The sequence below is a fragment of the Rhamphochromis sp. 'chilingali' genome (assembly GCF_963969265.1).
Source record: "Rhamphochromis sp. 'chilingali' genome assembly, chromosome: 6".
Classification (NCBI taxonomy): domain Eukaryota; kingdom Metazoa; phylum Chordata; class Actinopteri; order Cichliformes; family Cichlidae; genus Rhamphochromis; species Rhamphochromis sp. 'chilingali'.
Genome location: NC_137933.1, coordinates 9,140,864 through 9,157,744, shown reverse-complemented (window position 1 = coordinate 9,157,744; position 16,881 = coordinate 9,140,864). Strand labels below are relative to the sequence as shown.

Sequence of the window (16,881 nt, the reverse complement as noted above, 5' to 3'; positions counted from 1 at the left end):
TAACCTTTATTTTAAAGGCTATCTGCATAATAACACTGTACACACCAAGTTAAGTGCAAAATTGGGCACCGATTGACCATTTGAAGATTTTCGAGGTTGGCCCACCTGTGTGCCTCTCCTTTGGTTTCTAAATACATTTTAGAGATCTGTCTGAAACTCACCACTGCCTCTCTGTTTGAGGGTGTTTTTTTTTTTTGGGGGGGGGGGGGGGGGGGGGGGGTTGGCACAGCTGGACTTCTCAGATCTCTGCAATTAATTTGCCAAACAAAATGTTGTGACGGAAGATTTAAGCGGCAATAAAATTATTCTCTGCAAGCAATAGCAGCGTTCTTTTGTCCAAGAAGTTCACACTGAAACATTTGCATAAAATCATACTTGGAAGCTGCCAGGCGTGTCTGCAGTCTTATTTGTAGGACACTGGCTGACTCGGTGGAGCAGTTGTGAGTCAAGGGCACTTCAGCAGTGACAACGAGGGTGGAACAAGTGCCACTTCCTCTTTTTTTTCCAATTTATCCCATGAGTTAGGGGGGAGAACTAGCCCCATACTGGATAGATTGGCAGACAAATGTCTCTTGACCCCCGGTTCAGCTGGTGAGACAAAAATGGTAGGATGATCAACGGTTGATGTTGTGCTTCTGAAACAGAGTTGAAAGAAAAATGTGAAAACACTGAATGAATGGCAGTTCTTTGCAGGCACAAAGATGTTGTTCTAGATTCATCACTGAAACATTCTGTACAGGACGACAACTACTTATTCTTTTCTGTCCTGGATGGATGACAGCATCCGAAGAAATCTGACATCATCCTGCCTGCTAGCAGAAACGTCTACTATATTTGTTGACCACATGGTTTTCTGGGGAAAGGAAGCACAGCAAAGTTTTACGAAGGCCACGGCTTCCATTAGTCTGCACTGCCGCCTTTTAGCTCATCCATGTCTTTATAAACCCAACCTGCTGTCTGTTTGTCTTTCCGTTTGCATTTTCTCCACTAATTCCACGTCAACTCTCTCTTTATACAACGTGCAAAAACAGAGGACGAGCAGACACAACTGCTCATTCATTCTCTTGTATTACACCCTTGTTTTAACACGGCCGAGGCAGCGTTCCCACAGAAAAACCTGACTGATTCGCTCAAGTACAAACTCAGCCAATTACTCTTTAATGCCGCTGAGTGAGAGCCAATTGAGCCGGCAGCCCTCACCAGTGCCACGAGAGACAAACGCATGCCGCTGCTTCCATCGTCGCAGCCTGAATAAGAACAAGTAAGAATTATCTGAACAGCTTCCAATCGATAAGTCACTTTCTTTTGCATTACGCATGTCAGCACACATCATAGAACAGCATTACACACCAGTGCAGTATAGCTTTAATGTCACCTTACAGTTATACCATTACTTCTAAGTTGAACAGTAATTTATTTGTTCATTTAAGTTTTACAAGATTAAAAATGCAAGGTCCACAGTAAGAACTCAGTACAACACAGGCCAGGATGCCTCCTAATACGGAGACTGGTTTTCTTCTTCAGTACTTTGTAAGGTGACCTTTATAGAACACTGTCTCTTAATAAAGGGGTTCTGATTCCCTTTAAAACTCCAAAGCTAAGATTCAAGTCTGGAGAGTTGACCATTACGTGGTTTCACTTTTTCCATCTTTGGTTCACACTACAATACTCATCTTCTGCAAAGCTTATGGAGATATATCCTGTCAGCTAGTATTTTGGTGAATCCACAGGAATTCCTGGTGCGATCTGTAAAAGTCATATCTCCAACACTTCTTGAACTAATGCATCTCCACTTCATCACACTCCCACTACTGCTGTTAGAGTATTTGCTGATGTAGGCCTAGTCAGCTTGCAGCAAACATGCTGGAACACATCTCAGGTATTTTTACTATTTAGCTCATGATCTCACCTGACTGAAGAATGTGCTCTCGATGTGCATTCATCAGGTTTCTTGTTGTGTTCTTAAAGGGGACATAACATGCCAATTTCCAATGCCACATTCTTCTTCTTCTTATATTATTATTCACTAGCTGGGCCCACGCCCTCATTTTAAGTTTGACAGCGTTTTAGTAGGTAAAAGTGAATGCTTTGATATGAATTGAGCTGCGGTTTGGGGAAGGCCTCAAAGGGACTAGAAGAAAGAAAAGAAGAAAGTGTACTTTATTGGTCCCCGTGGGGACCAATAATAGCGATGGCTCCCAGGCCTGGCATATCCCCATGCACTAAATAGAAATGAAGAAGTTAAAGAATTGAAAACAAGGAGGGAGATAGGGTGGGGCACGTAAACGAGAATGAACAGCTTGCAGAACTGTGGGAACCAATGTAGATGACAACCGGAAGGAGCCTGTTTGGAGGCGTGGTCCTGCTCCTGAAATTCCGATACATAATCTCCAATTCTTGGGCTCTACTGGAGTGGATATGCACAATTTGGCAGTTTACACTATACTGGGCCTTGATGCAGACCCTCATTTCACACTTTTCTGAAACAAGCCACTTTAGCCCCTTTCCCCGCACTTTTAAGCCACTTTAATGGCAAAATATTATCTCATTTTAAACGGGAAAGACTGGAAAAATAAGTGGTATCAAAATCAAACAACCAAAGGAATGTTTTGTAACTAATTACTTTAATTGGAAACAGGTCAGTGACAGGATTGGGTATAAGAAGAGCATCTCAAAGAGGCAGTTTCTCAGAAGTAGAAATTGGCAGAGGTTCATCAGTCTTTTAAAAAAACCCAAAAGGCTACATCGATAATTTGTGGAACAACTTTAAACCAGTGTTCCTTAACATGAAATGAATGTCTCATCAGTTACAGTACATAGTATCATCAAAAGATTTTAGTAATCTTTTGATGATATTATGTCCGATACTGGTAAAAATACTGATAAAAATATCCATAACCATATCCAACTTCTTAATAGCAATGAACTGGTCTGCATTGGTGCATCATATCTTTATTCTCTTCCCCCTCCTGCCCCCCCCCCCCTCTTTCTTAAATAGATAACTATCATATCTAATATCATATCTCACAGTACAATAATATTGAATGGGTTGCATTGTTGTATTTTGTCATGTTTCTCAGGTCTTTGTCTGAATTTCTACGAACATTATTGCTAAGGATTGTCTTATTGCATTGGAGTCACACTGGGTTAAATATGTACACTTGGGTTTTAAGGGGTATTTATTATTTTCTTCTTTTTTTTGGGTTGTATGGAAGCCCCAAACGCAATTTCATTGTTCTTGACAATGACAATAAATAAATAAATACTAAATACTAATACAATACTGGTGGCATTGCATTAAAAACAGTCATGATTCTGTTTTGGAAATCATTGCATGGGCTCACAAACACTTCGAGAAATTGCCACACAGTTCACTGTGTCACCCATAAATGCAGCTTAAAGCACTATCACGCAAACAATAAGTCATAAGTAAACATGATGCAGAAACACTGCCGTCTTCTCTGGGAAGTGAAATTCGAAATTCTTTTTGGCAAAACATGGATGGCACATCCTTCAGACTAAAGAGGGACCATCTGCCTTGCTATCAGCACTCAGTTCAAAAGACTACATTTCTGATGTCATTAGTATATTAGTGACTATGGAATTTGTAGGATGCATATCTGGAAAAACACCATCAATCCTGATGGGTAAATATAGTATGCAGATATGCTCCCATCCAGGGGACTCTTTTTTTTAAAGATCTTGGACATTTAACTAATATAATGCTAAACCACTTACTGCATTGATTACAACATGGCTTCATAATAGAAGAGCTGAAGTGTGGAACTGATCTGCAGTCCAAAACATTTTTATCAACGTAAAACATTTGTCATTGTCAGCAGACAAAGTCTGGGACAACATTCCCCTCCCAGAAGTCCAGAAACTGGTCTTATCAACTCCCAGATATTTGGACTTGTGTGTCAGACATTTGTTGCATTGTGTTTTTAATTTTGGATTTGTGTTTGTAACAAAGTCTTTTGCATGAGTGTTAGGAAATGCTCTACTTTGAAGTAACAGACTTACTGAGAATTTATTTATATTTATAAATCATTTGACATGTAAGAGAAACTGATTTAGGATGCACTTGGATGAAGTTCTCTATACTGTATCAGCTCATCAGTGCTACACTGAGAACAAGAAATGATCTGTAATACAAAATGGGAAAAACCTTTCAGGTAACGCACGTGCATATTGCCATATTTCCTGGGGCTGGGAAGTTGTTATGTGTGGTCATGCTCAGCGGGAAAAAGTAAACAAACTGTCAGGTTTTCAGTGGATAAGCTGTAGCACGGGGCAGGTGCTGCATCGTGTTTTTCTGAGCTTATCTGAAAACCCAGGACAGCTTCACACACCACACACACACAAGCAGACCTGTACTCACACAGTCATGCACACACAAACACCTTTATTCCTACTGTGCAGCTCTGCAGGCAGCTGCTACCCTTCACTGGCTCATTTTCAACTCTGAGGGTATGGTTCCTGCGGGTTTGAACTCCCAGTGATCTTTCTGTAGTGCTGTTTGTAGCTGCAATTTCCCATACTACCATACAGCTCTTCCTCAATCTGACTGTCTGCCCCGTCCAAGCCAAATGCCCATCTCATCCCAGTTTTTCTGCAAAAACACGATAACGGCGGCTCAGCAATGCAGAGAGACAAGATGGGTAAAGTCCAGCACAAATAACTTCCTAAATCCTAATTCATCTGTCCCCCTGGTGTAGCACACAGGTACAACTCGATGGTATGTGAACATCTCAGCAAGTAGGAGTCAAGACACGAGGCCATGCTATGTTCAAACCACATTTCTTTAGACTTCGGCCACTGCATCAAAAACCAGAGGCGAGACGATGAATTGTGGCCCCAACAGCGAGAATGCTAAAAGTCACCATGAACTATTCTCACATGAATTATTGCTACAAAGGAAATGATCTCTAAGGCAGTGATCCACTGCAGGGTCCACAGTGTATTAGTAAGAGTGCAACACTGTGTGTGTGTAAATATGTGATTCTCTTCACATTCTCGATTTATTTCAAGGTTTCACAGGTATCCGGGCAAAAATCTATTCACAGAAAACTCAAAAAGTTGTAGCTGTGAGCGAAAAAGGCAATTATTTCTGGCTATTATTCCATAGTTCAAGCTTTAAAGGGCTAATCTGGATACCTTCTTCTTTCAGAGATTGTGACACAGGGGCAAATAACGCCTACTTTCTGTTTCATTTTGTTAAACTGGAAAAGGTAGATTTAATTTCACGATCTTCAAATCTAAGCAAAAACATTTCACATGGTGGAATTTTCTTAAAAAAGATTAATCTCAGGCAGATCAGCTACATTCACTGGTAGCAGTGATGTTTAGCCTCATTTGAAATGAGTCATCACCTAAGATGACGAATCAATATTATCCCAGCAATACCATTACCATAAGAATGACACAGATTTTCTTTTCATATGTGCAGTGAGGCCTCCCCCCCCCCCCCCCCCCCCCCCGTGCTCTTTATCAAAAGATTGCCTCTTTTTATAATAAAGTTCTTCATGATGCATGAAATGGGTAATACTAACACTTAGGCTGATGTATCGCCTTTTTATACCAGCCAGAATCTGTCAAGAAATATGGCAACGCATCAGCCGAAATGGTTGCAGCAACTCCGGTGGCACTAACTGTGACGCTATTAGCACCAAAGTCACACCATATTATCAGTAAGAGCTAAGAGGTGAGAGATAAAGCAAAGGAAAAGATGAAGAGAGAAATGTGCTGTGGTGTCAGTGGAGATTGACTGGAGATCGGGGACATCATAAAAAATAGCTCCCAGGAGCCTGTTAGCTTAGGGGACACATCAGAGAGCAAGTTGGTGAGCCTGGGGAGTTTGGCTGTTCCAGTGCTAAATGAAAGCGAGCAGAACAAACAGAAATAGCCCTGTTAGGTTTGATGTGTCGGCGCCACGCTAATCTTATTACCCACAGCAGGAAGAAAAAAAAAACTGCACCAAATAAAACACTAAAGAAAAACAAAATAAGCGAGCCAGTGACTGATAGCCTTAAAAAGCCTTAAAAAGCCTTAAAAAGCTCGATCGAGCGCTTGTTAATTACCCTAAGCTGAACTTAGCAACTGAACTCTGACCACAAACGCCCAGCTGATGAGGTGGTGGAACAAATCCACCTTTCTGTGTAAAGCAAGGGGCGAGTCGGTGTTTGAGTTGCACATAAGAGCCAGAGAAGAGTTACAGGGCACAGCAGGAGCTAATGCTGCCATTAATGTGGGCAGAGTGACCCACGAGGGCTCTTGACAGCAGGAGAATTCTCTACAACAACCTCCTGAGACCATTTCTATGGAAATAAGCTCCAGCTCCGCATATGTGAAAATCCTCAACTTCAATCGAGCGTCTTGCTAACTGCTCTGACTTTTCCCTGATGTGCTCACCCATAAACATTTCCAAGGACGCAGTGTGGCGATACCGCCTTTAATTTGAAACATGAAAGGGGAAAGAAGTGCACAGAAAGGGCACTTGAGAGGCTGTAAAAAAAAAAAATGAAAGAAATATATCCACTATCTAGGATGCACTTTGGTTCAGTATTGGACGCATGCTGGGATTTCTTCTACCACACATACAGAGCAGACTCCTGGGGTAACAACAGGCCATTTGGGAGGAGGGTCCCTGCAGCACTCAGCCAGGAGAATGGGGAATCAAATTGTTTGTCCTTCGATGATGCAACTGCATTTCCACATCAGCATGTCTGCTTTATTTAGAGCGGATTCAAGCCAAAGTGTGTCAACAACACAGGAGATTTTTTAGGCTGTGATTAACAAGCTGTCAGCAAAACAACGGCAGCGGCGGCGTTAATATTTGTATCCTCTGGAGCCGAGCAAGGATACAGTAGATCTACTGGGACTGTAAGAATATCACTGACAGCGTAAACAAGAGCTGATGAGGATAATAAGCCTTTGATAAGCCCATTAGCACAAACGTTAAAACACGCAGTGCGCTGAATGGAGGGGCATCATATGGTGTGACACGCCAAGCAGCTAACAAAGCATGTGTAACGCAAAACGTAAGTCGTAGTTAGCATTTCTTATAAATGCAATTAGCATTTAAGCATCAGATTGAATTTATCTGACTATACCCTCGCAAATAACATCTCACTTCTGACTGAATGTATGTGAATGAGACATGCTGTGTAAAGCACTTTCAGTGCTCGGGTAGAAAAGCGTTACATAAAAACCTGTTCGCATATTGCCACATTTGGACCAGCAAATGGAAATTTCAGTCATAATAATGGACTTAGATGCAAAGCTAGGAGATACATATGTTGTTACACAGGAAGAGGGAATCCTCAGTGCTCTTTATTTTCCTATTTTTCATTGGCTTATGTCACACATTTCTGAGTTTTAAGATAAATCAATTAAATTAAGCCACATGTAACAATCATGAAGCCAGTGTCAAACAGCAACAGTGCCTCTAGCCAGCTTACCAGTTTATTTCTTATAAATTTTTTGTGTAACTCCTGTCCTGTCTCATAGCTTTTGCAGTCACATTTATGATATGAATGCATACTTGTGCCAAACACATTTTGCTTTTCCAAGATCAGCTCTATAAATTCTGGTTGTTTTAGGTGGCCACTGGACACTGAGGTGACCTTAAAATTGGCCTTATCAAAAGAGATGTCACTCATCATCATTTCAACATTGTTTCTTTTATTTGTTTTAATTTTAGTCATTTGTTTTGTTGTCAGGTTACTTTGCTGTTTTCCAGCATGGTGTTCCCACTGAATCACACATGATGAATGATGATGAATGAGTTTCATGAATATATATATATCTCCTATATATAGAGTATTCATATTTTTGCACATTTTTACAGTTTTAAATCCTGTTTATTTACACTGGACCTTGGCCTTCGGTGCATCCAGTGTTTGTTACAAGCTGTTTTACCTGCCCTCCACCTGTTAAACAGATGGCTGCAGCAGCAGGTGGGTGGGGCTTCTGTTCTATAACGATCCACTCTTAATGACATGCAGAGCCAAGAAGAGAAAAAACATGTGCTTTTGCCTCTACAGGGATTACTTGTACATATAGTCAAAGAATGTCCTAAAGGCTTTCTGTAAGTCATCTGATTACATGTAAATGTTCCATGTATTTCGCTACATGAGTAAAATGTGAAGCATTAAACTTCATGGAATCTGGTCAAATGAAATATACTTGATTTGCTTAATGATTCATTATTTAAATATAAAAATCTTTGATTTTATATTTTTTCAGTTTACTCCAAATTCTTGCTTCATATTTAAGATGGCAAAGAATCAGTTGTTTGAGTGTATGCTGAACTCATTATCGGAAGGTTTGGTAATGTTTACTATGAGACTCTACTATTTTAACATTATGTATACAACAGAAAATAAAGACGAACACAGTAAATATACTGTAAGGTCAGAAAGCAACAATGCTTTGAGCAATTCTGGTTAAAATACAAACAAAAACTGGAGAACAGCGGTGTCGTGTGTAATGTTGTCATACTGGTCAGAGCTTGATGATGGAGGTAATGAAGGAAAACGTAAAGGGTTTTTAAGATAACAATGAGCAGACCCAGGGCAACATTTTCAAGTAGTCCTGGATCTTTAATGCAGAAAGATATCATTTCGAATGCAGTAATACATTTTAAAATAAACAGCCACACAGGGACAGACCATCATCAGGGTGTGCCCATGTTTGCATTTCTACATATGTTCATAATGTGCCAAGTAGGTGCCTTCCTGTTTTTGCTTAGATTCTCGCTGGGTTTAGAAATCAGGTCTGTGTCACACATGCTTAAGGAGACACACAAAATATGCTCCAACTTCTTTGACTTCTATGCCTGAAAAAAGCATTTTCATTCAAAGAGATCCCCCTTTCTTCTCAGGACAGAACTTAATTTATTCTTTTTTTTTTTTGTGAACTGCCCCTTCTCAGTTCAGATCTAACTTTTTTTTTCTTTCTCAGAAGAAAGCAGCAGCTAACTTGCTGACCTCAAAAAGCAGCTTTAAACCGGATTCTTGCATTGCCCAGAAATGGATGAGAATTGCGTTGAAACTCAAAAACTCATCTTCACAATTAGAGATTCAAACAATAGCCTTTCATTGAATGCTAAGACAAAAAGAGGAGTGCTTTGCCTTTGCCACAGCCAATCAGCAAACATCAGGTTTTGTGATAGTCGGTGACATTACCTATTCTAACCAATCAGTAATGGTCTGGAGCATGTCAAATTTCAGTGTTATTCCTAAATCTGGGAAATTGGGTTTTTCACCCCTTCCTACTCCAACACTTGTGGTCATAACATCAAAACTAACTGGGGTAGGTTGATTAAACCCATACAGCACATAGTTCAAAAGTGTTGTGAAAGCAACACGTTCTGATCCCAAAATGTAACATACCAACGCTACGTGACAAATCGTTGGTATGTTACGCGTTCGGAAAAAAGAGAACCGTTTGGAATGAATCTAGACATGTACATTTATTTTACTTTCTCATCATGAATCGCTTTGGAAAACACTATCTAATATGGTTAAGGTTGTGGTCAAGGTTAGGGATAAGGTTAATGTTAGAGTTAGGATTAAGGTCAGGATTAGGGCTGGAATTACTGCTGGGCACGTCATTCTATTGAATTCCATCCACAATCCGGCGCATGTCATAGGGATACGGAAGGTTACCTTTCGCGTGACTATGAGATGCCTCGGGACATGACAAATTGTCGGTATGATACACGTTGGGAATGAGAACGGTCTGTGTGAAAGGTGGCGATTGTGTTGACTTCTAGACATTTGATCATACGCCCTACTCTCCTAAAGCGCAAGGGATAATAAATTCATTTTTAGGCATGCACCAGATGCACCTACTGAGCCTTGTGTTTAAAGAACCCTATTGTAAATGTAGAGCACTGATAAATAGGGTACTGGATGTTGCCACACCTTTGTATATCAGTGATGCAGTGAGAAATTGATCCCATTTATAGAAATAGTGAAATATGATGTTTTGTTTGTTTTACAACCTAATTAATACTTAATTTGCATCTGCTGGTGTTTATTTTGACTGCAATTCCTAGTGCTAAAATTAATTTAGTAATCCAGTACTTTTAATTTATTTACTTTTGATTGAAATGCATATAAGAAATAAACATGAAGTCTCATCAGTAGTTATTATTCATAGAATGCTATTTTTTGTGTCTTGTTATAAATTTAAATCTTCTATATCACTACATTTATTTTCAGTAGCTCTACATTACACTGTTGTTGACACTGTTATTTTCACTGGATGGTGACTTTTAAATGTATACTGTTTTTAGTTGTTTTTAGACACTTTATGGAAAAGTGTCTAAAAACAACTAAAACCACAGGTGTTGAACTCCAGGCCTCGAGAGCTGGTGTCCTGCAGGTTTTAGATGTGTCCTTGATCCAACACAGCTGATTTAAATGGCTAAATGACCTCCTCAACATGTCTTTAAGTTCTCCAGAGGCCTGGTAATGAACTCATCATCTGATTCAGGTGTGTTCTAAAACCTGCAGTACACCGGCCATCAAAGCCTGGAGTTTCGACACCCCTGCCCTAAACGATCGAGGAACCATGGACGGTCACTTCATTGACCTTTATGTGCACCATAAAAATGAAAACATTTGAAAAAAGTCACACAAGTTAAAAAAAAAAAAAAAAAGTCCTGTAAAAGTCTCCAAAATATTTACTGAGTCAGTCAGAGTTTATCCAAAGTTGTGAGCCAAATATCAACAATTTCAGCTAAAAAAAAAAAAAAGGACACGATAGGCGACTGAATGCAAGCCAGAAGGCTGAAAAGCAGCTCTGCTTAAATCCTCTCATCCTTGCTCAAACAGCCCTCTGTTTGCAAGTAAATAATCTCATCTTCACTTATTCAGTGGCACATTAAATCATTTATGAGGACGTAACGGTCACATTTAATAACAGCTCAGTGCCACAGCTAGACACAATCTCATGTTTATAAAATATAAGTGGAGAAATTAATATGCTCTATAAAACAATCATTAGGATGTGAGGACACACCATCACACTGTTGTGCTTTGATTATAACCCACATATAAAGATTCAATTACTCCAGTCTGCTCGGAAAAGGCGTAAATCTGTGGGGCAGGGATAGCTCAGTAGGTAAAGTGGTCGCCCCATGATCGGAAGGTCGGCGGTTCGAATCCACTTAACGGCTACCCTGAGGTACCCCTGAGCAAGGTACCGTCCCTACACACTGCTCCCCGGGCGCCTGCTTAGTGGGCTGCCCACTGCTTCACTGAGTGTATGGGTCAAATGCAGAGAAAAACAAGTAATTTCCCCATGGGGATCAATAAAGTATCCATTATTATTATTATTATTATTATTAAATCTAAGCCAGTTTAAGTTGGGAGGTGATATTGAAGCCAAATCAAATATTACCGTGATGTACGTCTGGATCCCCGTTAATCCAGCAACAACAGAAATTTGCGATGCCTTCAGGGTATCGCAGGGATAATGCCAAGAGCCACGGCTCCACGATTTACATAGTTGATCTAACAATCAGTGTTTCCCAGCCTTTCCTCATACGGTGTGGGACGGTTTGTGGACTGAGTGGTGCTCTGGGTAAACCTCTTTACCATGCAGATCAAACAAAAGCAGACAGACTGGAGGGCTTGTGGCTACACAGCTCTCAGCACATTTAGTGGATTTAGTCTGTTGTGGCGGCGACCCAATGACAACTTCACCGAGCGCTGAGCAAATCCTTCAATCCACAGATTGACGCTCCCGAGCCTCTCAGTCAAATAAGGCCATTAGTGCCATCGCAAGTAATCTGGGCCTCCAGCACCCACAGATTGAGCCTTTTGCTCCACCGAAAAAACCCATGCGGTGGAAGCGCCCCGATGACCGACTTTTTCCAGACGGGCTGGAAACCCCTGAAAATGAGCGAAGCAATGGCTCCAGACTCGGATGCCGTGATTCACAGGGAAAGCCCAGCATGCAGCGTAAGGCGGAAAAATCCTTCCAACAGCAAGCTAAGTTTACCAAAAAAGTTTGGTTTTAGCAAAAGCTTGAAACTATCCTGAAAGGCTGTGTCAAAACTTCCTGTAAGTACATATTCCACCACTGTTGGCACATGGCTATCTTATTGTGTTTGTTATTGCCACCCTCTAATCATACTGACTGTATCACAATAAGCTCAAAACAGGAGTGCCAGAGCTCTATTGTCAAACTCCTATGAAAGAAGCAAATTGCTTATAAGTTTAAAAAGAAAATCTATTTTAACAACAGCCCCAATAGCATAATCAAAGTCCCGAGCCTGGTTCATAGCTGCTCTTTAACCGAACAATCCTTGTTCTCTTTACAGCCAGTCATCATCATGTCATACCCAGAGCTCATAACAAATCTCAGTCTGCAGCCAACGGCCTTCATAAACACCCTCCTAAAACAGAACAATGAATTTGACGCTTCAACGCGCTGCCACCCATTCTGCTTTTAACATCCTGTGCTAATAGACATTATGAGACAGCCACGCTGGCCCTAGCTCACCTGAGCTGGGGAAAAATATGGTCCTACCTTCACAGTAAGTAGAATCCCCGTGGATGGAGGCATAGCCACTCTTGCATTCACACTCTGCTTTAGTATTCCTGTTTTTACACTCTGAGTTTTCCCCACAAATGAGTCCCTCTGCGCAGAAGTCATAACCTAAAAGAAAAGAGCAAAGGAAACCTTTGAAATCTGCTCACTCAAGGCTATAAAAAGTTGTGTACAGACACACAAACACAAACAAACACACACACATGCATGCCCGTAACACATGCCCGTAACACAAAGATAAAAGCAGATAAATGCACAAAGGAGCAACCTTGTTCCTGTCACCTACAACACTGTGGATAACAGGGTGCCTGAAGTGTACGGTGAGTTTACAACTTTGAATAAATCTGGTGTATTAATGAAAGTTCTCATGTAAAAGTGCACGTGCTAACGAGACAAAACATGCAAATGCAGACACACACACACACACACACACACACACACACACACACACACACACACACACACACACACACACACACACACACACACACTCTGCTGATGTAGGAAGATCTCCAAGTCATCAATTCACTCGGCTGAGTGAGCCACGGTGCTCTTACAGTATTTGAAGACATCCTTTTAATGAAATTTCAATTTCTGAAAAACCACAACTAACGCAACAGGTGGAGCACTGCGTCAGTTATACAGAATGGACAACTTTCAAAATTCAAAACACAACTACACACACATACACAAAACTGCAGTATAACAAGCTTTGCCATGTAATTAAAATACTGTAGAGTGTATTCTGTGTGTGCAGCTAAGATGCTATCTCAAGGCAACATGGAATAATTACAGCCGTGTTTACAGAAGAGTAGCAATGAGTGAAAACTTCCAATTGCTGACTTCCCCAATGACCAGCTGTGTTTCAGTCCTAGAGGAAATTGTGCCCAGTAGTTTAACTCTTCTCCCTCCCTCCCTAACTCTTCTGCCAGGGCTGAAAAATGAAGCCAAACGATGAAGTGCCAGTTCCTCAAATGGCCACTTGAGACTATCTACAAAAGCCAGTTAATCTCCACTGGGTACACATCAAAGTGCCCAACTTGCTAGGAGGAATAAACATGTTTATGCCTAGTACAAAAGAAGAAAAAGGTTCTGGTCATGGTAACAGGTGAATTTCTATGTAAGTCTCCATGACATGTTGGTCAGTCACAGGAGCTCGTTCAGTGAAAGACTGAGATTACCGAAAAGCACCACTGAACGACACAGGAAATCATTCCTGCCTGTGGCCATGTCCCTGTACAACGCATCCACTTAACACACTGTTTGCTGCTACAACTACACATGTTTCTTTTCCAAATATTTATTTATAAGTGACTTATGTATGTATGTATGTATATATATGTATATATTGTACTATTCTTAGTTAGCGTATTGTCTGTCTTGTCTTAATGTTGGTTTAAAATGGAGCACTGTAACAAAAAATAATTTCCCCCAGGGATCAATAAAGTATTCTGATTCTGATTCTGATTCTGAAGTCACCCATTTAAATATTGAAGTCCTGCATGATAAAGGGGCCTCTTGGTTACAAGTAGATGCTGGCACAGGTGGCTGGAGCCACTAGCTGCCTGCTAGACATTATCTCAGCTAACTGGAGTAGCTGAGCTGGACCTCTTGACTGTCCTTTTGTGGTGCTGGTGCTGTTTGGAGTGTTGATGTGATTATCTGACAAATAACAGGGCTTGCTGTGAGGTTAATTGCACTGATGATATTGATGTTTTTTTTTCCCCTTTGGCAATAATTAACAAGTACCTAGTTGTAGCTAGTTAGATGATAACTTCAAACTCTGGTCTCCTGCCTGTGTGTGATCATTTCTGCCTACCTAGATAGAGAACAGCTACATCTATCATTCATCTGTGCTCTGTGATCTGAACCAAGCCAGAGTGAGACTCATGCACATGCACAAAAATGTGACCCGACAGAGAGACAGACAGACAAAAAGACAGACAGACATAGATGATTGTCTCCTGCTCAGTAGGTACGAGTTGATATAGCCCATCATGTCCTGTAATGAGTGACAGACTGGCTGCACATAAAAGCCCTGCGAGGCAGGGAGCCTGGGGAGCTATTACCGAAGAAAGACTTGTGCCTGCATTATTCTCCCTCTCAGTCCTTAAATCATCTGCAGCGAGTCCTCACAGGATCATGTGTACATGCTACAGAGAGACCAACTGTGATAGTGTGTTTATGTAAAAGGGGAGTTGTTGCTGGATTTTGATTTGCACTGCACTGCACACTTGCACGAGCCCCTCACACTGTGCAATTCTTTGTTTTCTTTCCCCGGTGAAATTCTACCTGGTATGAAGACTGTGTGACAATTGTGTAATTACCAATTTAACAAAGCCAGCGTGACTCCGAGGACTTTAACAGCGAGGTACAATTACATCTCAGAGTGGTGGTAAAGGACCAAGTCACGACGCGGCAAAAAGAGGCCTGGAGATGATTTGGAAACAATGATAATGAATAATGACCGACTTGGCTTTTTAGCAAGTGTGTGTGTGTGTGTGTGTGTGTGTGTGTGTGTGTGTGTGTGTGTGTGTGTGTGTGTGTGTGTGTGTGTGTGTGTGTGTGTGTCGGAGAGGTAAGAAAAGGTTTGGAGAGAAGAGGCACTGAGACTTTAATCTTTAATTGCTGCTCCTTACTGTATTAAATCTACTTTTCTGTTCTTCCTTCCTCAGCTATATTTCCCTTTATAATGCATAGCTGTCTTTTCTCTCCTTACTCTTTTCTCTTACTTTCCAACAAAAGGAGTTCAAGTCCTTTCCTTCCTTTACTCTTAAGTTCCTCTCCTGCTTTCTCTTTACTCTTTACCTAACACTCTCAGTATTGTCAGTATATCAGTTTGTAGTCGTCATCTCTTTTCCTTTCTTTTGCTGGCATGTGCGTTTTACCTTATTTACCTCCCATCTGCCCCCTTCCTTCTCTTCATCACAGCAAGTCTAAGACTTCATTTTACCTTCCCTTACCTTTCTGCTTTTTGCTGTCTTATGCTATACTCATTTATCTTTTCGTCTCCCTCTCTTTCCTATTCCCAAACATGTATTTTCCTTTCCATTTCATCCCCGTCCTGTGTGAATACAGTGAGTCTAAGAAATGCTAGCTTACCTAAACAAGAGCGCAATTTCCTTCACTCAGAACCTGCCCCAGGGATTCTTTCATTATGTCTCTATAGATGGCAGCCTCCTGTAGTTTGTTTATTCAATGTATTTACTGAATTACCAGTGGCTATTTACCCCGTAGCATTTCCCTGCCAAAGCAATGGGGTTCAGGTAAATAGGCATAGCAGGTGCTCTATGGCAGAAAGACCAATCTGCTCTGAAAGGTACACGGGCCAAAAAGCATTCACAGTGGATGACAAGGGAGAGAGACTAAATTATTGCAGAGGCACAGCCTGAATCAGCATTGGGAAGACGGCTGTGTTTACTCCTCACAGCGACACAGTACCGGTGTGTGTACATGCAAAAAAAAGAAAGAAGAAGAAGAAAAAAAAAGTAATCCATACAACTGAGAAAAGTGCAGTGGGAAGTGGAAAGAAACATGTACCTCTGCAAACATTGCAGCATCTGCCATCTGGTAAGATCTGTTCACTGAGGGTGCAGTTTAGATCTGGACAGGTCTCTGTGACTTTCACCATCAGGCCATTCTGGAAGGACAGGACACAGGCAAGACATCGTGATTTCAGAGATGGGGTCAGATGTGTGAAGGGCTATGCATTAAGAAAGAATCAGTTTTCCACCAGTTATACAATCTGATCTCTTATAATATTTAAAACTGCAACCTCTCATCCACAGGACTGCTTCTTCAACCAATTTTTTTCTTATCAGTCCCATTTCCTGACTTTAAACACTTAAATCAGCTGTTTTTGAAAGGCCATACTGGGTATTGAGTAAATTATATATATTAATATTTCACGTCTTTCCTCAATGTCGTCCCTTTGTAGGAAGTAGGAACCATTTTAACTGCTTTCTCATGTCATCTGTAAATAGCCCAGTTTCTTGGTGAACCTCTGTCTCTCCATCTGATCGTGCTTTTTTTCTAAAAATGTATTCTGTATTTCAGTTAATTTTTAATTTATTAAAGCTGCACTATTTCTGCACTACTGACTCAAACAGTAGACACATAAAAACATTTGAATGAGGAAAAGCCTAAATGAGCCAAATAGATCATTTGTCTCTGAAGGAGCCAAAGGAACCATGGAAATAAAATGAATATTAGACTTTAAAACTTGAAAATTAATTATAATGTTGCTCTGTGTGTGACCAGGGTGGAAATAAATATATATATGGTAATATTTTAGCTAGCTTCATAAAACGATTA

The 16,881-nt window shown here is 40.8% G+C and overlaps 1 protein-coding gene across 1 annotated transcript in view; it reads right to left on the bottom strand.

Moving 5' to 3' along the window:
• The window catches only part of LOC308398574 (protein kinase C-binding protein NELL1-like), a 328,133-nt gene that overhangs the window by 182,609 nt on the left and 128,643 nt on the right, over positions 1-16,881 (bottom strand). Inside the window, exons 11-12 of the mRNA XM_080885307.1 lie at positions 16,108-16,207; positions 12,547-12,675 (exon numbers count right to left, since the gene is read on the bottom strand). Of these exons, the coding sequence (XP_080741433.1) occupies positions 12,547-12,675; positions 16,108-16,207 (229 nt within the window). The remainder of the gene's footprint in view (positions 1-12,546; positions 12,676-16,107; positions 16,208-16,881) is intronic.